The sequence below is a fragment of the Saccopteryx bilineata genome, chromosome 2, assembly GCF_036850765.1.
Source record: "Saccopteryx bilineata isolate mSacBil1 chromosome 2, mSacBil1_pri_phased_curated, whole genome shotgun sequence".
NCBI classification, from domain to species: domain Eukaryota; kingdom Metazoa; phylum Chordata; class Mammalia; order Chiroptera; family Emballonuridae; genus Saccopteryx; species Saccopteryx bilineata.
Window position 1 is genome coordinate 130,388,076 of NC_089491.1, and position 23,114 is coordinate 130,411,189.

The 23,114-nt window shown below is 39.6% G+C and overlaps 2 protein-coding genes across 3 annotated transcripts in view; one reads left to right on the forward strand and one right to left on the reverse strand.

The window, feature by feature from the left end:
- GLIPR1 (GLI pathogenesis related 1) overlaps positions 1 to 2,252 on the forward strand; it is a 32,237-nt gene extending 29,985 nt beyond the window's left edge. For both annotated transcript variants that reach the window (XM_066257812.1, XM_066257813.1), the window contains 2 exons: positions 1,024 to 1,050; positions 1,154 to 2,252. In XM_066257812.1, coding sequence (XP_066113909.1) covers positions 1,024 to 1,050; positions 1,154 to 1,284 — 158 coding nt within the window. In that variant the 3' untranslated portion in view covers positions 1,285 to 2,252. The remainder of the gene's footprint in view (positions 1 to 1,023; positions 1,051 to 1,153) is intronic.
- Positions 2,253 to 2,405: 153 nt separating this feature from the next.
- KRR1 (KRR1 small subunit processome component homolog) lies at positions 2,406 to 22,466 on the reverse strand. Its single transcript, XM_066257811.1, has 10 exons — positions 22,312 to 22,466; positions 17,132 to 17,304; positions 13,022 to 13,156; positions 12,691 to 12,816; positions 12,510 to 12,593; positions 11,445 to 11,501; positions 7,883 to 8,053; positions 5,576 to 5,653; positions 5,377 to 5,470; positions 2,406 to 2,933 (listed from the first exon to the last, which is right to left on the reverse strand). The coding sequence occupies exons 1-10, from the start codon at positions 22,394 to 22,396 to the stop codon at positions 2,773 to 2,775; spliced, it is 1,164 nt and encodes a 387-aa protein (XP_066113908.1). The 5' UTR covers positions 22,397 to 22,466; the 3' UTR covers positions 2,406 to 2,772.
- Between the last annotated feature and the right edge of the window lie 648 nt (positions 22,467 to 23,114).

The window sequence follows — 23,114 nt, forward strand, 5'->3', positions numbered from 1 at the left end:
CAATCCCCAGTCAGGGCAACTACAGGAACAGGTCGATGTTTCTATCAGTCTCTCTGCCTGCCTCTCTCTAAACTAATCAATAAATAAATTTAAAATAAAAAGTACGTATGTAAGAAAAATAAAATTAGCACACATTATTGAGTTCGTGAATATATTTGTCAAGAAAAGTCAAAGGAGCAGTAGCTTCATAGTAATTGGCCACAGCAAAAGCCCATTGACAGGCATAATGATTAGGGATGCTCACAAGTACCTAGAGGGTCACAGGGACCCACCTGCAGCGGGAGTGGGACTGGTGTGCAGGTGTCTAACTCACACACAAAATTATCAAAAAGGCTAAGGCAGATGAGGAGGAGTTTTCTTCCTAGTGCTCTGAATGTCAAATTCTGAATAAAGCTTAATGAAAGAAGTAATTATGGCTTTATGATTGCCAAATGCCCTATTTATAAATTAATAACAGTGAAACAAATAAAAACTTATTTTTAGGAAAATATTTTAATAAATTGGTCACACTGAGCATTACAATATTTAATTATTTTATTTTAAAATTTTAATGTTTTAATTTTTATTTGAATTGTATTCATTATCTGCTAGATTGCTACACAAAATGGTTTCCATTTATAGTAGTGGTATATAAAAAAGTTTAAAGTTTATATAAAAACTTGCTTTAAAAATTATCAAGTTACTACAATAAAATCTTTAGAAATTAACCTTTGAAAATCACTGCAGGCCTGACCTGTGGTTGTGCAGTAAATAAAGCATCACGGAGGTTGCTGGTTTGAAATCCCGGGCTTGCCTGGTCAAGGCACATATGGGAGTTGATGCTTCCTGCCCCTCACCTTTTCTGTTTCTCTCTCTAAAAATAAAATCTAAAAATAACCAAAAACAACAACAACAAAAAAAGGAAAATCACTGAAGTAAAGCCAAAGCAACAGTTACTGGTTATAATTAGAAACTTGGCTTTTTAAAATGAAAAGTCTCATTAGTATCTACTCTTTAATTTTTTTCTCCTCTCTGATTTTATAGCTAACCCACAGCGAGACCAAACCACACGTATGTATATAAATCTTAATTGTTCCATTAAGATCTTTGTGAATTATGTCACTGCATTATGAGACACAACATTTAAGAGCATTCTTGTCTGTTTGTTTCACAGGTTACTACTCTATTGTGTATCCAGACTGGCCGATATATTCACGTAATATATATTTATCTCGCTTTCTCATTGTTAGTCCACCAGTAATAATACTGATTGCTCTTATTACCATTTTGGTCAAGCACAGATAGCCTCATTTAGTTCTTTTGGACTAACACAACGCATAAAAATGTTTACAATCTCATTTCTATGACTTCTGGAAAATAACAATCAATCCTTGACCAGGTGGCTCAATTAGTTAGAGCATTGTCTTGATATGCCAAGGTTGCTGGTTCGATCCCCAGTCAGGGCACGTACAAAATCAACCAATAAATGCACAACTAAATGGAACAAGTCACTGTTTCTTTCTCTTTCCTCTCTCTAAAATCAATAATTTAAAAAAAAATTTTAAAAATACATTGCTCCAGTAAAGCCATAGCCAAAAGATGAAACTGTTCAATGTTCTAACTACAGTAATAACCTAAATGAGTAAGCTAGATTTTGGTGAGTTGTTTTCTGTTTTGTTTTTTTTAAGTGAGAGGAGGGGAGACAGAGAGACAGACTCCCGCATGTATCTGACTAGATCCATCCACCAGCCTTCATCTGGAGTTGATACCTGAATCAACTGAGGTATCCTCAGTGCCTGAGGCTGACGCTCAGACCAACCAAGCCACTGGCTGCAGGAGGGGAAGAGAGAAAGAAGGGAGAGAGGGAGGGGAAGAGAAGCAGATGGTCACTTCTCCTGTGTGCCCTCACCGGAAATTGAACCTGGGATGTCCATATACATCAGGACCACGCTCTATCTACTCAGCCAGCCAGCCAGGGCACAGATTTGGGTGATCCTAAATAACTCCACTGGCCTTCCTTAGTAAAAACATTTCTATACAGCTTGTTGATTCAACACTAAACATCCAATTTTACCCATTTGCAATTTAATGTCTTTCTGATTCCCCAGACTCAGAATAGTAATTAAGAAATTTGACTTAATAAGCCTTGCGTTTTTTGCGTATATGTTTTTAAATCTTGGAACAAACCATAAAGTAAGATTACAGAAAGGAATAAGTCTAAATAATTGTTACCAGTAGAGAGGAGCACTGAATAAATTGCATTTATTTTCTTCAAAACCAAATGCTGGGACATAGTTATCTAGAGTGGGGCAAAAGTAAATTTGCAGTTGTTCTTATGGAAAAGAACACAATAATTAATAAATAATAATAGAATAAACTCTACGTTTCACATACTCACAATTATAAACCTATTTTTGTCCCCCTCCCCCGTATTTAAAGACTAACCAGTTTCATCAGACATTCAACTTGATAATTACAATAGCCACATTTTAAAAATCTTTACATAAATGACCTAAAGAATTACTACTAAAATCATGCTAGACCAAGCCTGCCTAGAACAGATTAGGTGCCATGTATACAAAAAGACATATATACCGCTCTCTTGTATAAAATTTTTCAAAAAACATAGTAAGAATATTATAATTTATAAAGAACAGCTGTATATATAAACACCATCATAAAGAAGAAAACAAACTCAGAAAAAAGTAATCGGAGTATTATTCTTACACGAGGTGACTAATGCCCTAGTATCTCAAAGTCCTTTACAAAGGAGCTAGCTGAAGAAGCTCTAGTTCAGGCTTTTTTGTGTATTACTTTTTTCTTCTTCTTTTTCTTTTCATCTGCATCCATTTTAAGTTTGACTTCTTCTGCTGTAAGAGCTCCCAGTTTCTTATTCTTTGCTTTCTTAACCTTTTCCTTGATGGCAGCCACATCAATTTTGGTTTCAGTAGAAGCTAGACAAATTAAAAACACAATATATGTAACTGTAGATTTTACTAAATAAAACACGTAAAATATGTACTCAGGAAAATAATTTTAGAATACTGATATAATTTGAAGATCATTTTATAAAATACAAAACAATTACAATCTGACTAAAAAAAACCTAGAAATTTCTTTGAGAAAAAAAATCATAAAATACTCTAAAAATACATTAAAGTATAAATGAAAATAGCTTTATTGTTTAGCTATGTGAACTAATTACTTGATTCAACTATACTACATTTCCTACACTTACATCATACTTGAATTTAGATATTTTTACCTGTATTTTTCATATTTTAGAACTTTTAAGTACCATTAATAGGCCAGTTTTCCATTTCCACATTAAAATAATTTAAAGTCACATTTTATGAAGAATATTACATGTAGTCAGTCCTTACAGCTTCAATAATTTTAATTAACTAAGCTTAATCTAATACCACATAGAAACTTAGTTTTCCAAATGTTAGTTCAAAAAATGACTAGTAAAAATTAGTAAAATTTTATTGAACAAGATTTTGGTAATAAAAGTAATTATCTGAAAGTATTTAGAGGCCCTTTTAAGAGAACTCAACCATCTAATCAATGCCAAAATCTTAAAATAAAGAAAGCAGCAAAAAACTGCAACTTTATCTTACCATTTAAAGAACAGTATTCAGAGCACAAAAACTTCACAAGAAAATATCATGCACACTACCCAGCAACTTGAGGAACAGAGATTTAAAACCTCCACTACAGTTAAACAGCTACATTTTTTATCCTAATAAACTGAAATTTAACTATTGAACTACCCTCAAAGTACAAAACTCACATGTTGTTGTACAAACTGGAAATACAATGCTGACATTTTTAACTTTCACATAACCAATGAGCTCCATAGAATACAGTATTTTTACAGCAGTCCACACGTAATATAAAATAGTAAAATAATTTATATCTAGTTTTGACCAAGAGATTGTGTGCAATGCTGCCAGTGACACCCTTCCCCTCACCATACCACTGGCCACTTTGTGAAGTTACTTGAGGAACAGTACAAATGTTACTAGTGGGAAAGGAAATGCAAAAGAGGAGGGATGATTCAAAATGAGGCCAGGAATGGAGAAGAAAAGGTGCCAGTGTTTCCGCTGAGCATCTATTTAAGAGCCCCTGAATAAAACCTTTCTATTATTCTGTTAGTGTCATTTAGCCCAAAGAGATGGGAAACCACGTTAACAATATAGAAATAAAATCCCTGACCTGTGGTGGCACAGTGGATAGAACATCGACCTAGAATGCTGAGGTCACCGGTTCAAAACCCTGGGCTTGCCTGGTCAGGGCACATACAGCAAGCAATGAATAACTAAAGTGAAGCAACTTTGAGCTGTATTTCTCGCTCCCTGCTCTCTCTCTGTAAAATCAATAAAGAAAATCTTAAATAATAATAATATAGGATCAAACTTTAAGCCACAGATCACATAAGAGAAGAAAAGCACAACTTATGATAAGCTCTTTCTGAGAGTTTTGGTAGTACAGCTCAGGAATCTCAAGGTTTTATTCTCACAGGAGTCACTGCTCTGGTTTATATCTTTTCTTTTTTTTAAGTGAGAGGAGGGGAGATAGTGAGACAGACTCCTGCATGCACCCTGACTGTGATCTAGTTGGCAACCCCTGTCTTGGGCCAATGCTCAAGTCAACCAAGCTATTTTTAGCACCTGAGGCTGATGTTTGGACCAACCAAGCTTCCTCAGGACCAGGGGGCCCACGATCAAACCAACTAAGCCACTGGCTGCAGGAGGGGAAGAGGGATAGAAGAGGGAGAGGGAGGGGAAGAGAAGCAGATGGTGGCTTCTCCTGTGTGCCCTGACCAGGAATCAAACCTGGGCCATCCCTATGCTGGGCCAACACTATACACTGAGCAAACCAGTCAGGGCTGGTTTATACCTTACAAACCCAAAGGTCCTTCCCAGGCATACCCAGAGGTTAGGAGAGGGCTGTCTGTCTGTGACACTTACATAGGCATTAGCTGCTACTCAATTATAAATTACTTCAGTGTCTTGTCCCTAGGACAGTGGTTGGCAAACTCATTAGTCAACAGAGCCAAGTATCAACAGTACAACGATTGAAATTTCTTTTGAGAGCCAAATTTTTTAAACTTAAACTATACAGGTAAGTACACTATTTTTAACTTAATTAGGGTACTCCTAAGCTGGCCAAAGAGCCACACTCAAGGGGCCAAAGAGCGCATGTGGTTCACGAGCCACGGTTTGCCAACCACTGCCCTAGGAGTAGTGATTAATGAAATGCTAAGCAAATTAATGGAAAATACTGGTTATTTCTTTACCTAACACTCTAAGAGATTTAGGTAAATTCACTAAGGGTTTAGTTTTCATATAACAGACTTCTACATCACACCAAGAGTTAGGAAACAAGTTTTACCTTCCTTCGGTTTCACAATGGGTTTTTCTTTAGGTGGAATAAAAGCTTTGTTTCTTTCCTCTTGTCTCTTACTGAGAGCTTCTGCTTGCTTAGCCTATATTATTAATAAAAAATACAACAGTAAAACACCGTTTATAGTTTAATAAGAGTTCAAGTTTCTATGAATTTTGCTATTAATGTGTGCTAGACACAGTCTTACCTTTATTGCTTCCATTTTCTGTCGCTTCTTTTGACTTGCCTTCAAAAAGTATTCACCACTAGCCAATTCTTTATCAGTCTGTTGAAATCAGTATTACAATTACATCAGAAATAATGTAGATGGCGGTCATTTCCTAAGAAAGGAATGTCCATGAGGTAAAGACAGAGGGGTCAAAAATCTATGATTAGTTCACAAAGGGAGTAAGGGAGCGAGAAAAAGGAGGAAATGTACTCTAAGCTGAAGGGAACACGAGCACAAAAGCAGGGAGGGAGGAGAGCAGGGGATATGCTCACTGAATATAATACAGACTGCTTTATGTAGAGGGAAGGTCACCGATTTAGAAAAGTGTAACAGGAAACTGGAAAGATAGCTTTGAGGAAGCCTGAAGAAGCTTGAACATCAGGCAAAGGAGGTGGGACATGATTTTGAAATGACTGAAGTTTCTAAGAGTGAAGTGACCAAAGCAGCACTGTATAAGGTACAGAAGATTGGAAGAGAGAAAAGCCTGGAATAAAGGCAGTGTCATGCAAAATGAAAAGCAAGACTGGTCAGGATTTGGTGACTAATGAAACACTAGTTACAAAGCTACAGCTCATTCATTCACTATATAGTTGACACTGAAATTGATCTATCTTGCACATGCATAGCAATATTGTATCTAAGGCAATGTTCTAGACTCGTCACGGTTGTAAGCACTTTACAATTACTAATCCATTTAATCCTCATTAACAACTCCTTGAGATACCCATACCCATTTTATGTATGGGTAACCTGTGGCATGCATAGGTTAAATAAATTATCAGTAAATAAGTGGCAGAATAAATCAACTGAGACATTACAGTTGCAAGGGAAAAAGATAAGACAACCTCTACCTACAGGACGGACCAGTAAGAAGGCAGGTAAAACGGAAGTATGGGTAAATCACTAGGTTACTCCGCTTTCCCTCGACCAATTTCTTTCTGGCTTCACTGTCTTCCCTGTCCCTACGATACCTCTGATCCAACACTTTCATTGTTTTTTCACCATGACGATCATCATTCTTTTCCCTTTGACCTCTCATCAAACTTTCCCTGGAAAACTCCAAACACAGGACTGTGGAGACAGACATGACCCAGAAAGGGATGGGTTCACATGTTGAGCACAAGTAACAAGGGGAAAGGGAAGAATTTCTAATGGAAGAAGCAAGATCCCCAGGAGATAGGTCAAGGCAGAATTAAAAGAGCAGAAGGCATTGATACAGATAAAAAAAATATAGATGAAAGAAGAGGAAGTTCCATCTAATGGTCTCAGATATTTCAGTGAAATAAAAATCAGTGTCATCTGCAGGAGTGGGAGGGCGCCCAGGGGACGAAGAGGATGCACAGAACCGCCAGCCAGCACAGGCCTGTCTCAGGCTGGAAGCGTGAACTGCCAGTGGGTGTTAACCACAGGCACGCTGTTCTCCACCTCTACTCTGGAGCCACATTATGGAAAAGAAGCCAAGTTTTAGACTGATCCAAGTTTAAGTTTTCCTGGGCAGATGTGACAGAAGGAAAAGAGAGCATACAAGAAAACAATGATGAGCAAGATAAAAAAGGAAATATTGGAGCCTGACCAGGTGGTGGCGCAGTGGATAGAGCATCGGACTGGGATGTGGAGGACCCAGGTTCGAGACCCCGAGGTCGCCAGCTTGAGCTAGGGCTCATCTGGCTTGAGCAAAGCTCACCAGCTTGGACCCAAGGCCGCTGGTTTGAGCAAGGGGTTACTCAGTCTGCTGAAGGCCCACAGTCAAGGCACATATGAGAAAGCAATCAATGAACAACTAAGGTGCTGCAACAAAAAACTGATGATTGATGCTTCTCATCTCTCTCCATTCTTGTCTGTCTGTCCTATCTATCCCTCTCTCTGTCTCAGAAAAAAAAAAAAGGAAATATTGGAAAGGAAATGAAGCCAGAGTTGACAAAATGAGTGGTATTCTAATTTAGAAAAAGGATAGCTATTAGAATTTAAGATTTCAAAACTGGGACATATAGCTAATGGTCATAGGAATTATGCTAAAGTACAGAGCATTTTGGGCTAAATTGTTGAATTTTTTAGAGTGGCTACAGAGACATGAGTGATACCAACCACCTGATATAGTCTGCACTCACCATGTGAAGTCCCCCACCCCATGCACTTCCCTTCAGTTTCCTGTATGTCTACACACAGAGCAATTCCACCTGAAATACCCTCAAAAAAGTTTTTGACAAAATTGATCATAACAGTTTCTCTCTCATATATAGTGAAATTCAACACTGCATACTGACCTGACTTACACTGAATACTGACCTGACTTTCTGGCTGTGGTGGTGGGAATGGTGTATATTCTTTCTTAACAGTCTTCTTCTTGGGCTCCTTGCGTTTGTTCACATTTTTGTGCTTGAACTGTGGCAAAAATCTTTCCCAACTTTGTGATTTTAATTCAGCATCTTTTGCTAACTCTCGTTTAATCATTAGGGTCTTTAGTCATGCAAAATACAAACAACATAAAAATTTTAATTTCAAGTAATACATTTGTAAAACTAAGATATTATAAACATTTTTTTTTTGTTTAAATTTATTTATTGATCTTAGAAAGAGAGGAAAGGAGAAAAAGAGACAGAAACATTGATCTGTTCCTGTATGTGCCCTGACTGAGGGCTAAACATTGTTTTTATAAATAGTTCTTAGGCTCTGGCCTGTAGGTTCAGTGGACAGAGCATCAGTCGACCCAGCATATGGACATCCGGATTTAATTCCAGGTCAGGGCACATCATTTGCTTCTCCCCGCTCCCTCTTCCCCTCTTGCAGCCAGTGGCTCCACTGGTTGGAGCATCGGCCCAGGCCATGGGCCTAGCTGATTTGAGCTTCAACCCCAGACGGGGGTTGCCCAGTGGATCTCAGTAGGAGCGCATGTAGGAGTCTATCTCCCTCTCCTCACTTAAAAAAAAAGTTGTTAGGCCCTGGCCGGTTGGCTCAGTGGTAGAGCGTCAGCCTGGCGTGCAGAAGTCCTGGGTTCGATTCCTGGCCAGGGCACACAGGAGAAGCGCCCATCTGCTTCACCCCTCCCCCTCTCCTTCCTCTCTGTGTCTCTCTTCCCCTCCCACAGCCAAGGCTCCATTGGAGCAAAGTTGGCCCGGGCGCTGAGGTTGGCTCTATGGCCTCTGCCTCAGGCGCTAGAATGGCTCCGGATGCAACAAAGGCCCAGATGGGTGGAGCATCGCCCCCTGGTGGGCATGCTGGGTGGATCCCGGGCGGGCGCATGCAGGAGTCTGTCTGACTGCCTCCCTGTTTCCAACTTCAGAAAAATACAAAAAAAAAAAAAAAAAAAGTTGTTAGTCTCTTAGGTATAATTAAACCAATTCCATAAATAAAATAATATTTAACATCAATTTTTAATTAGGCATCAGAAAACCATTAAAAATTTAGATTAAGAAATTCAGAATTGGGCCCTGGCCGGTCGGCTTAGCAGTAGAGCATCAGTCTGGTGTGTGGATGTCCCAGGTTCAATTCTCGGTCAGGGCACACAGGAGAAACAACCATCTGCCTCTCCACCCCTCCCCTTCTCTCTCTCTCTCTGTCTTTCTCTCCCTTTGCCACAGCCATGGCTCAAATGGTTTAAGCAAGTTGGCCCCGGGCACTAAGGATGACTTGGTGACCTCACTTCAGGCACTAAAATAGCTCGGTTGCCAAGCAATGGAACAGCAGCTCCAGATGGGCAGAGCATCGCCCAGTAGGGGGCTTGCCTGTTGGATCACGGTCAAGGCACATGCAGGAGTCTGTCTCTGCCTCCCTGCCTCTTATTTAATTTAAAAAAAAATTAAATAAAAAATTTAAAAAAGAAATTCAGAATTTTTAAAATAAATTAAGAAGAAAAAAACTAATTCAGCTTTTCATCATTATTTCGTTCATCCTTAAAATTCAACTTAACAGCAGGGAGAGTTCTTAATAGTGTTCCCTGCAAGCAGGAAGCTTTCAGTAGCATCTGAAATACCACAGGGGGAAAAAAGAAAACTTCCTCATGATCAGACAAAACCAATATCCTCACATTTTTCTGACTCCATTTGAATTTTATAAATATTGGAACATCAAAGGATGCAAACCACGAATCAGCTGCATGACTAGCTCTCTTTATCTTTATTGTCCCAATGTAACTTAAAACTATTCCTCCACCCCAATCTATGAGAAACTTTTTAACTGAACTCAAATGTACTGCTCAACAACAGCTTCTTATAGCACAGTTACATTTTCAAGTTCAGTCAGGATCTTTGTGCAGGGGATATAACAGATCTCTCAAAAGGCTAATAATAAAACAAAGCAAAGCTATAAATATTCTGGGTAAACTAAATTGAGTGTTAGAGAAAAAAAAAGGTTTTAATGCAACCTGAAATATTCTAGGCTTTATTTAATTGTAAAGGGCAAAATTCTGAAAGATCACATCTTTAAATATAGTACATGGGCTCACAATTTAAGAAAATAGGATTAACCCTGACCAGATACCTAAGTTGATCAGAACATCTTAAATTTAAGGCTGCAGGTTTGATCCCTGGTCAGGGCACATACAAGAATCAACCAATGAATGTATAAATCAGTGGAACAAATCAGTGTTTCTCTATACCCCACTCTCTCTAAAGTCAATAAATAAAAAGACTTTTAAAAAGAAAATAAAAACAAGAGTGATAGTACCTACGAAAAATTCTATGAATCCTTTCTCCTTTTTTTTTTTTTTAGATTTTATTAATTTTTAGAGAGAGAGAGATGGGGGACGGGGGAGCAGGAAGCATCAACTCCCACAACTCCCACATGTGCCTTGACCAGGCAAGCCCAGGGTTTTGAACCAGCAACCTCAGTGTTCCAGGTCGATGCTTTGTGCACCTCCACAGGTCAGGCAAGATTTTCTTTGTATTAGCACTAAATAATAATTACAATGTCCCTGTCAATACTGGGCTCCACAGAGATCTAAATTTCCAAGGAAGTAACTATAGGACTGGGGTAGAGTTGAGTGGGCTGAATTCTACCTCTAATTTACCCAAAATAGTTGCCCTGGCAAGTGGCTCAGCAGATAGAGCGATGGCCCAGCATATGGACATCCGGAGCTCGATTCCCAGTGAGGGCACACAGAAGTAACCATCTGCTACTCCCCCGATCCCTCAGTCAGTGGCTCAACTGGTTTGAGAGTGGCCCTGGGTACTGAAGATAGCTCTGTTGAAGCACATCAGCCTCAGGTGCTAATTGGCCTGGTACTCAAACACTGGCCCCAGATGGGGTGGCCAGGTAGATTCTGGTTGGGGGGCATGAGTGAGTCTGCCTGTCTTTCCTCCTCTTACCTAAAAAGAAAAAAAAAAGGGGGGGGGGGGGAAATAGCTCACTCTTTCTGTTTTGTATATTGGACTTCTATAAAAATTTAATTTTAAGAAAGGTTTCTGGCCTGACCAGGCAGTGGTGCAATGAATAGAGTATCAGCCTGGTACACTGAGGACCCAGGTTCAAAAACCTGAGGTCGCTGGATTGAGCATGGGAGTCACCAACTTAACACGAGGTAGACAGCTTAAGTGTGGGATCATAGATATGACCCTCATGCTCACTGGCTCGAGCCCAAAGGTTGCTGGCTTGAAGCCCAAGTTCTCTGGCTTGAACCCAAGGTACTGGCTTGGGCAAGAGGTCACTGGCTCAGCTGGAGCCCTGCAGTAAAGGCACGTATGAGCAAGATCAATGAACAACTAAAGTGGCACAAATACAAGTTGATGCTTCTCCTCTCTCTCTTCCTGTCTGTTCTTCTCTCTCTCTCTCTCTCTACTTTGCTTTAAAAAAAAAGAAAGGTTTCTAAAAGAAGTCTGACAACCACTGTTATAGCAACATGTAATTAACTCACTTTAATATTATAAATTGGATGAATATTCTTCATAGTATCTAGGACTACTTTTCGAACCTGAAATTTGCAAAGAAAAATGAATTAGTCACTTTAACAAATGAGGTAGAAGGCCAAAGGGGATTATCATATTGCAAAAAATCCTACAAACTAGGCAATGGCTACCAAATTGAATATAATAGTTCCTTCAACTGCTCTTAGCGGCCGCTAGATGTTTCGTAACAGTCAACCTCCCGTGGGTACAATAGTGATACTCAATTGTACTGCTAAAATATGACATATAGAACTAGTACAACACTCTGGAACTGTGATGTAGGGGAAAGAGAGCGGGATTTAGTCAGAAAATTAGGGCTTAAGTAATAGGATTGCCACTTCATATGGGAAAGTCACTTAAATTTTCCTGTTCCGGCTTCCTCATTTGTAATTCAAAAATTAAAAGACCTCAAGGGTCTTTTGTAAGAGGTGAACAATATATTTAGACTTTATAGTATTCAGTGTATTTAAGTTACTATTGGCCCATGAGGAAAGAGCAGATAATTTACAAGAATGAGGTCCAACAGAGTTCTTTTAAAGACCCTGGAAAGGAACAAACAAGGCCTCACAGATTCAGACAACAGTATCTACTCCATAGATTTTCTCATAACAAGTTAAAACAAATGTTGATGGAAACATTACAAAATAAACATTACAATAAATTCAAACAAAAGAAAATGTATCTTAAAGGAAAAGAAATTATGTAGCACATAACTCATATGTGCTACAGACTAACAGCTTAAATACCAATTTAAAATTGGAGTGGAAGGAATGATGGTGTGCAGACCTTCTAATCAAGAAATGGATGTCTCTATAATTGTCAAAGGTTGGCCATAATATGTTGGGTACAGGAGCAATGGAATCCCTCATACTCCAGGAAGTACAAAGTATTAATTAAAGGTAAATACTAAAAAATATAGTAATCATAAAAGCACACTCTAAAAAAATATAGTAATCATAAAACAATATATTATAACCAAATTATTTAATCTGTTCTCTGCTGAAAATTAACTAAAGATATTAAGTAATTCTCACCTCTTTTAAACCACTGAAAGGTCCAATGGCTGAAACGGTGTTTCCCTGTACCATAATGTAACAGTTTGTTAAGAGTTCCAACGCCTATATCAAAGGAACAATAAGTTGAAGTTCAGTTGAAATACACTGAAAAAACCAATGACGAAGGCAGATACTCAAGTTTTCTACTGATAAAAAGTACCTTCAGTGTAGATCCTTTGGGACCAATAAGCCGTTGTCTTCTTTTTACAAATCTTTCTTTATTTCTTACTAAAGAACCTATTTTAATGATGTCGCATGCAATATCATCCTGAAGAATTCGTACTGCCTTTTGAAAAAATAAAGAAAATATTCCACCAATACTCTTTACAAATACATTTCTTTTCGAAGTCTACCTGATATCTAAGCAGAATAATGAAAACCATGGCGGGAGGGTGGGAGGAAGAGGGGTGGGGGAATGGAGAGATGCAGTATTCTCTAATACTCTCTAATGTTGGCACAAATAAGCAAAACCTCTGTAACTGTAAATTTACCTGTTCAAACGAAACACTCCTTGCTAACAGTTTTATTAGGTCTCTGGCCCTAATGATGATATATGGATCAAACGTCTTCTTTGTTGTACACACAGTCATGCTGCCCTCGATCAGGTCCAGGGTTGCAGTAATGTGCTGCAAGAAGGAAAGAGCAAACAGCTGTCTAAAATGAATTCAATTTTAAATAACTACAGAGCCTGTTCTAATCTAACAATTACTTTCTATGAATTAATCTCTTTCTAAAATTCTACCTACTGCAGTGCCCTGGCCAGACAGCTCAGTTGGTTAGAGTATCATCCCAAAGCACATAAAATGCTGGTTGAATCTCAATCAGGGCATATACAGGAATAGAGTGATGTTCCTGTCTCTTTCTCTCTCTCCTTCCTTCTCTCTCTAAAACTCAATAAATTTAAATTTTTAAAAATTTTACCTACTCCCTCCTTGAAGAGGCTGGGGAGTCAATATAAACAATGCTTGATTACTTTCATACTTCAAAGAATATAGAAGCTCAGGCCATTGAAACCATTTATACTTACTTGGTTTTAGAATACTTTGTATTTGCTGAACTAAAGATTAATTAGCTCTAGTTTAGAAACTATGTATCAATCTAGCCCTGGGCAGACAGCTCAGTTGGTTAAAGCACCATCCCAATAAGCTAAGATTGCAGGTTCAATCCCCAATCAGGGCACATACAAGAATCAACTGGTAAACACATAGATAGGTGGAACAATAAATCAATGTTTCTCTGTCTCTTTCTCTTCCTTCCTCTCTTCTTAAAATCAATCAATAAATTAAAAAAAATTTTTCCACCTGACCGATGGTGACACAGTGGATTGAGCATCAGCCAGGGACGTTAAGGGCCCTTATTCAAAACCCCAAAGATGCCAGCTAGAGCCCAGGGTCACTGTCCTGAGCACAAGCTCATCAACCTGATTCTGAACATCACTGGCTTGAAGCCCCAGGTTGCTGGCTTAAGCAAGGAGTCACTGGCTTAGCTTGAGCTGCCCTCCCCGCCCTCTCCACCCACCAACCCCCCACTGCACACCCCCATCAAGACACTTAAGAGAAGCAATCAGTGAACAACTAAAATGAAGCAACTACAAGTTGATGATTCCCATCTCTCTCTCAAAATAAAATTTTTTAAAGAACCCCTAAAATGCAAATACACACACACACACACACACTTTATATATGTATGTATGTATGTATGCATCTCAACCAATCCAAATGAGGCCATACTTAAGACCTAAGGTAAAAATGTAAAGCTATATGGCTTCCCTATCCTGGACCTCAGCCTAATCCGCCATTTGCTCCTTTGGGTGAAGATGGACTTCCCTTTCAAACATGTTTTCAACCTGGTTTGAATTAGCCAAATATAAAGTAAAAACAAATTTTCGCAGGTCCAGAAAAAAACCAGTAACTGGGAAATTGTGCATCAACTCTCAGGGAAAAGAACAAGAAATCTACAAAACAAATAAAATGCTATTTTATGACATGTGAGAATATTCTGAAGGCTATTTTAACATAGTAATGAACTATTCAACACGAGGCTGGGTCTCTATAAATTGGGGGGAGGGGAGCGAGTCCAATCCCAGATGTAGACAGCTATAAAACACAGCTTACAGTTTGCCAAGCCACCCCCATACCCAGTGGGCGTGGACGACCTGAGAGCAGTTCCTCAGTTTGGAAAATAATTTTTTTTTTTTTTTTTACAGAAACAGAGAGAGAGAGTAAGAGAGAGGGATAGATAGGGACAGACAGACGGGAACAGAGAGATGAGAAGCATCAATCATCAGTTTTTCGTTGCAACACCTTAGTTGTTCATTGATTGCTTTCTCATATGTGCCTTGACCGTGGGCCTTCAGCAGACTGAGTAACTTCCTGCTCGAGCCAGCGACCTTGGGTCCAAGCTGGTGAGCTTTTGCTCAAACCCGATGAGCCCGCACTCAAGCTAGCAACCTCGGGGTCTCGAACCTGGGTCCTTGGCATCCCAGTCCAATGCTCTATCTACTGCATCACTGCCAGGTCAGGCAAGAAATAATTTTATATCACAACCTAGTACACATATACATATATACACATAGAAATGATCAAAATTAGAGGATTAGAGTGAGGTCCAAAAGCTTCAAAAAAATGATCCTTGCCCCATGTGACATTCATTTTTTAAAAAGACTAGTTATGGCCTGACCTGTGGTGGCGCAGTGGATAAAGAGTCAACCTGGAATGCTGAGGTCGCTGGTTCGAAACCCTGGGCTTGCCTGGTCAAGGCACATATGGGAGTTGATGCTTCCAGCTCCTCCCCCTGTTCTCTCTCTCTCTCTCTCTCTCTCCCTCCTCTCTCTCTAATAAAAATGAATAAATAAAATCTAAAAAAAAAAGAAAAAAAATGCTCCCTAAATAAATAAGTAATAAAAAGACTGGTTATGTTCACTAAAATGACTTTTGGATCCAGTAATGGACTGCAACTCACAGTATGAAAAACAAAAACAAATACTACTGTACACCACTCTAAGGCATGGCAGCAGCAACATCTTTCATTTAAAATGAAAATTAAGCAATTAAACAGAAACATGCCTCAATTCAAACTGAACAGGTACATGGCCACGACCATAGCATAGAGTAGGCCAGTGATGGGCAATCTTTTGAGCTTGGTGTGTCAAAATTCGCCAAAAAACCGAGCATAACTCGGGTGGTATGTCACTTCGAGGAAAAAAACCATAATTTCGCAATTATTTATAGTTTAAATAACAAAAATGTATAATTGTAATATATAATTGTATTTAATAAACCAAAAACTAATTATTTAACTTACCTGCTTAGTGACTTCTTTGTTCATCTGTCAGTCGGTTTCTTTTGTTGGTCTTGATATTATTTAACTTTTGTGGGTGCTGTGAACTAAGATAAGTGAGGGGGAGGGGGAATTCTTTAACTAACCTGCCTATTAGTGACTTTTTTGTTGCTGAATTTCATTGGCTAAATCTTCAATTGAAGGTTGGCATTTTGTACACTTCAAGCCCAAGCAAGCGCTACGAACTTCATCTGTCAATATTTCTTTTGTTGGTTTTGATATTATTTAACACTGAGAATAAGGTCTCACAAAAGTACATAGAGGGAAAAATTGTGAGTAAAGCCATTGCTATATTTTTCAGGGTGCTAAAAGTGTCTGGTAATTGGTTCCAGGCACTCCAAATTTTCTGTTCATAGTGGCACTCCTTTTGATTCTCCAAGCGGCACCTTTCCAGATTCTCAAGCTCTAACCTCAAGTCAATAAACACCTGAGCCCAGATGTTGTCTTGAAATTCTGCAAGTTGCATCTTATGTAAATTAAGGTGGCTGCCGCTATTTCTAATGGCAGGAAATGGCACCCATAGCACAGGCCCTCGCCTCTCCCAGCCTCCCCCTCACTTATCTCAGTAATGATGGTCAATTAGAAATCCACGACACCCCAGAACAGTAGATTGGATGATGGGTGCTGTGATTATGTGGTTGCTGGTAATGGTGACCACAGGGCCCCCAGAGATGCATCCTGCCCCCCCCACCCATTTCAGTTGCTCCCTGCTCCGCAGGCCAGAAGTGAGGTCAAAGATCCCCTAACGGCCTAACCAGAAATCCCAGAACTAGACACTCTGTGCCAGAGTTCTGTTGTTTTGGCCTACAAACCTCCGGCATAGAGTGTCTACACTACAGCAAATGTTTTATCCTCGGCTAAACCAAGGATGAAACGTCCTTCTCGGCATGCGGCCCCTTACTTCTCTGGTATGCAGCCGCGTGTCATCAAAAATGGCTACGCGTGTCAGTGTTGACACACGTGTCATTGGTTTGCCATCATGGGAGTCGGCATTGTGAGACTTGTAGTTCCTAGATGAATTTCAGACAATCCCTGAAATCCCTACAATTTTAAAGGTATATAAATTTTTCAAAGTGCCATACTCTATTAAACAAATAGATTACCAAAATAAAGCTTATCTAGGCTGTTTAAAGTATCAAAGGAAACAAATTAACCAATTATGCTAGCACCTTAAAAGAAATACACCAGCACACACACATATACTTAAAGTAAAGGTATAAGCAGGAGCAAAATCTCAAAAAATATATATAAAATATGCATACATGTTCATTCAACGCTTTCTGTACCAATGGCCAGCATTCTTTCAGGTAAGCCTCTCTGTATTTTGGGAACAGAGTGGCAAAACTGCTCTCCTCCAAGAGTCCTCTGGGGTTGTCCTCTTTGGAAAAAGCCGGCTCTTTCCAACCATCAGGAACAGTTAGGAGTTCTGATTCATCTACAGGAAATAATTTGCATATCAGATTTTAACCTACTTTTGGACATTCACATGCATACATTTTTTTACAAGCTATCAGTACTCTCATTGCATTTTCTCTTCCTATGCTTTTTAGATTATTCAACAAAGAACAGGCTTCTATCATTATCATCAACACACTGTATTAAAATTAATTGTACACATTACAGTTGCCTCATGAAGCAAAGTTCTTTAAGAGGAGAGACTCCCCCCCATGAGTCCACACTAATTACCATATGCCTGACAGTAGGTACTCAAGTAATTTCCATTGTACTACACTGTGTTAGAGTTGAAGATTCAAATACCATTTTGCTTATAAAACTATTTTAAATATATATAAGTAACTTTTCAATTTTTAGTGAAGTGAAGCATGAGTATGTGTATGTATATATGTATACATATTTCCATGTGTGTACATGTGCATAAAACTTTTTTAAAAGATAATACTCTGGTGTACACTTTCAGTTAATAATCATTGGTCAGAGTTTTAGGTTTTCCAAAGAGTTTTCATGTGCCTTATTTCTATACACCTTTCGTGATAACTATGAAAAACAGGAAGAACCAGTGTTATTTTTCCCATTTTATAAAAGACATTCAGTCCAAAATGATTAGTGAGTTGTCTAAGTGTAGGGAATCATCCATCTAACCTTGAACCCTCTATAACTTGGATTGGGGAACTTTAGTTAAAAGCCCTGAGTGAAAGTCTATTGATGCAAACACCAAGAAAGTAGAGTGGGTGACCTTTGAGTGCAGACACAAAGGAATGTATGTGAGGGCTTTAGAAAATTGTCCCTTCCTTTGTGCTTGTTAATTAGCAAAAGAAAAAGAATGTTCTAACCAAATGAGCCCTTTCTCCAAGTCACCAAAACGGCCATTAGTCATTCTCTCCACTTGTCACCTGGTCTCCCTCCCCTGTAATCCTGTGACCTCTGTTCTGCTTCTAATCGATAAAAGCTGAGGGAGAAGGAGATTCAGGTCTCTCTTGCCTCCCTTGGCAGGCCTCCCTCTCTCTTCCTCTTGACATAGTTTGTGTCTTGAGTAGGTTTTTTCCATGCGACACTGGTAGTTCCCAGCGGGCTGGAGGACTACATCTAAGGGGATATAAAGGTCCTTCATTAAAACAAAATGCCCCTGAAAGGCCATAATTTATCTGCCACATCATTTATTAAAACTAGGACTCTCTTAAATCCAACAGCTCGAACTTAAATCAATACTACTCAAAGGTATGACCCACAGGCCTGAAGCATGAGCATAAACTGCGAGTGTCTTAAAAAAGAAATTCTTGGCCTCCATCCCAGACCTACTGAATCTGAATCCCTGGTATGAGGCCTGTAAAGCTGGTAGCCGCAGCCACCATCACAGCTGCATGGCCCATGCAGGATCGCATTTGATTCAGACAGCCCTTAATGAAACTGATAGATACATGAATTCCAAACTGCCCTCTTGATGTTCCGCTTATCTGTCAGACCTCACTCTACTGGACTATCACCCCTGAGACAGAGGAATTCCAAGAAGCTGGCAAGCGCCCCAAGAAGGAGCATTCCAGAAAGCTGAAATCCTAAAGCCGTAAAAGGGAACATACCAGGACTTTTGCCTCAGTATCCCCTCAGGCTCTCCTAAACACTTATAACTCACCCTTAGTCTGTAACCGGTACTCTTCTCCCCGGGAGAAGTGACCGGCAGGGTTCCTTTCTTCCTTTTAATAAAGCCTGTTATTCTGGTCTTTCGGACTCCCATGGATTCCAACAGAAACAATGGAGCCAAGAACTAACTGGTGGGCCATTATCTTTAATTCTAGCTTGCACCCAGTGGACAAGTAAAAATACACACTGAGCTCCAAAACCCACTCATTCAGTGCTCACAAAGCTACTGACTTATCCGAGTTTCCTAGAATCAAAGGTTTCTAGCTCACCAGACTTATTCACCTCTGTTTCCCATCTCCTTTTCTCTGCACAAACTCTATACAAACTGGTTCTCCTTCAGCATCCACCATCTTGGCTGCCTCTCCTCTCCTCCACGTGGCCTTTCTCTGCTCTCCTCTCTAATGCTAATCTCAGGAACTCAGAGAGAGTAAGCTCCTAGTCTGCCCCACGTTATAGTGTAGAAATCAAAACCTTTAATCCAATATACAAACAAGGAAGTCTCTGATACAAAGTCACTTATCGGAGGCACAAAGGGCTTCCTCATGAGAGTGCACCACCTATATCATGCAATCAGTCAAGGGTGTAGGGAAAAGCTTAGTCTTAAAACTGAGCCTTAGGCTATAACCACCCTGCCAGCTTACAGCCTGTCCCCCACACCCAATGCAAACTATAAGCGAGCAAACATATATCATATTTACAAACTTATTTGACCAACAAGGCCCAAGAATCTCTTTCTAAACAATCTCATCAGGAGATTCTTATGAACACTGAAGTCTGGGAAATGGGTCTTTGTTATCCACCCCAGTCAGGTAAACCTGTTTTCTGTTTCTTTTTATCTTCTTTTTCTTTTTTAATAAAGAACAACTTTTAAAAGGTCTCAACTATGCCTCAAATTTTAATAAGATGCCCTATACACATATTGCCACTAAAAATTGAAATAGCACATCAAAAATTTATTTGCAATTCAAATTTTTGAAAACTAGAATCTAGTTAATGAACCCTGCACTATGCAATATTTTCTTTTCATATTCCTCCTACACAAGTTACTTGCTTCTAATTCCTTTTTTTTTTTGTTTCCTTTTTAATTCTTGATGTTGGATTTCATCTCACTGACTTCAGGCTTCTAAAACACAACACTCAAGATGTATTAGTGCCTCTTTGGGTCAAACAGAAAAGGAACTGGAGTCATTCAAATGCAAACTACACAGATTTCTTATAAGTTAATGGAATCAAGGTAGACAAGAAAAAGATGCAAGAAAAAGACTTCACAGAACTTCTATCATAGGTTATCAAAATATTGGTATACAGTCTATTCTAGCACAGAGTAGCTTTCCTAAGCTGTTGCATAACAACAAAGTACAAAAATAAAGTTTATGGCTAAATCGACTCCATATCAAAATTATTCTCCATGCTAATATTATCAGAAGATTTTTCATGATATAAGCCCGTGATGGCGAACCTTTTTATAAAAACAGCCCACTTTTGCAGTGCTGGTCAACCTGGACCCTCCCGCCCACTAGTGGGCGTTCCAGCTTTCATGGAGGGTACTGGGAAATACAGATAACCCAAAAACATTGGCAATAATGTGCAACCTCACTAGTAATAAAAAAGTTCAGTTTGACTAGGCGGTCAAGCAGTAGATAGAGCGTCAGCCTGAGATGCTGAGGACCCAGGTTTAAAACCCCGAGGTCGCCATCTGGCTTGAGCAAGGGCTCATCAGCTTGAGCACCGGATCACTAGCTTGAGCCCAAGATCGCTGGCTTGTGCAAGAGGTCATTGGCTCAGCTGGAGCCCCTCAGTCAAGGCACATATGAAAAAGAAATCAGTGAACTAAGGTGCTGCAATGAAGAAATGATGCTTCTCATCTCCCTCCCTTCCTGTCTGGCCTTGTCTGTCCCTCCTGCCCCCTCGCTAAAAAAGAAAAAAAAAATTCAAATAAAAATCCCATCTAGATACCACTTCATGCTTACCAAAATACAAAAGTTCATAATTCAGATAATACCAAGTATTAATGTGGATGTAGAACAATGAGAACTGTTATCTACTGCTGGTGAGAGTATAAACAGGCACAAACTCCTTGGGAAAGATTTAGAATCACCTGCACATACCCTACACTAAAAGGATTCCAATCCCATGTACATAACCTACAGAAACTCTTGTATATATAAACCAAGAGACATGTACAAAGATGTTTACAGTAGCATTGTTTATAATAACAAACAATGCAAGCAATGCAAATGTCCACCAGTGGTAGAATGAAAATATAAATTAGCATATATTCATAAAGGAAATGTCATATAGCAGTTTAAGAATAAATTAGTTTCAAGTATTGTCCTGATTAAATAACAAAGTTTAGCCTAAAAAGCAAGACATAGAACCTTGCCTATAATCTTCTCTCATTCATATGAAATTCAAAAACAGGCATAATTAAACTGCTCTGTGCATAGGTGGTAAAGATTATGCAGAAAAAAGAACAGAATAATTAACATGATTTAGAACAGTTACTTCACGTCTCAAAAAGAAAAAGTATGTTTTGAGAGGTGCTTATAGGGGGCTTTTGGAGTATAGTAATGCTTTCTTGTGCTCAATGGTCTGAGCCGAATGGTTTTATTCTTTAAGCTGTATATACTGTATACTGTACTCTGTTGTGTACATTCATAATTAAAAACAACACCTTTAATACCTTCCAAAAATAATGGTTGCTGAGGCCCGGGGTTATTTCTCTAGGCTCTCTTCCTATCATTCATAACGAAGAAAATGGATAAAAATAAAACAAGACAGTAATTTAAAAGCAGGGCAGTCTCAAGAGTAGAAGTCGTGCTGTCTAGTTTTAACACCCTGACAGAAGTCGTGTTGTCTAGTTTTAACACCGTGACAAACAATAATAATGATAAATGTGCCAAAATTTCTTCAGGAAATCACAAACTAGAGTTCAGGACACACCAGATATCTCCTCCTCATCACTACATCTGTCTCACTCCTCATTATCCGCCTTTCAAACAAATAACGACCTCCTACTCCTACCGCCTCCCTCAAGTTATCAAGGACTTGCCGCCGTGGCCGCAACACCCTCCGCAATTCCTGAACCCTCATCCTACAGAAGACGAATTCCGCAACAACTGCACTCTGGGGCCTTTCACAACAGCGATTGGTTAAGCGCACGTGACTGACAGTCTCCGCCGGAGGGTTCTGCAGGCCCGGCCCAATGGACACCCTAAAACCCAGCAGTGATAGGTCCTCAACTTGAGAGAACAGACTCCAGGCGGCGTTGCACGTTCCCCACAAGCGAAGAAAGCAATCTAATCTGGACACCGAAACTCAGGCTTCGGTTCCCACACAGCCTTACCTCGGTTCTCTGGCTTTGGCTTCTGGTTACGAAATTCACTTTTTCTAGCCCCTGTAGCTGTCCCGTTCAGTTTGGAGGACGCCATTTTCAAGTCGGTGCCGTTGTTACCGGAAGTGGGCCGGTCCCCAAATCTCTCCGGCTAAACACCCTGTACCCAAAATATCAGTTCGGCAGAACGCAAACGAGGAGATCTACGCAGCCTCTGTGCGTGCGTACGCTAGAGCCCGCGGATTTGTCCAAACTACATCGCTTCTCCTCTGTGGCCAATGGAGAGCCAGAGACTTCTTTTCCAGGATGCACTGCAACCACGGAGTTTGGCTGCATGCTGGGAATTGTAGTTGAGCATTGTTAGCGAGTTGGAGATGGATTTTTGTCTGTAATCTTACCCTCGACTCCAAGTCTAAATTTAGAGGAGGAACACCAGCGTTTGGCCCTAGAGTGCAACCTAATTACCCTTGATGTCTCTAGTTTGATAAATACTTAAATGGTAGTCAAGTACAAGGGGTCTTCGGGTTACAGTCTCGACATACCTTTGGAGTTTACAATGCTCACGCCCCTAAAACTAAAAAATTGAGACGTGGCTGTCTCAGCTTAAGCTGTTAGCATTGTTCTTACGGACAACGTAGGTGAACTAGTTTGGTTGCGTGTGGTGGAAGAATGTACAGTAATGTGGCAGATGAGTGAGGGAGTTAGCATCCCCCAGTACGTACAGCATTTTGGACTGGTAAAAGCGCTATTGTTCTGTTTGTGTTAGGCGAGGCTGTGTTTCTACTTACACCAAAATTCAGGTTACATCACTGTCC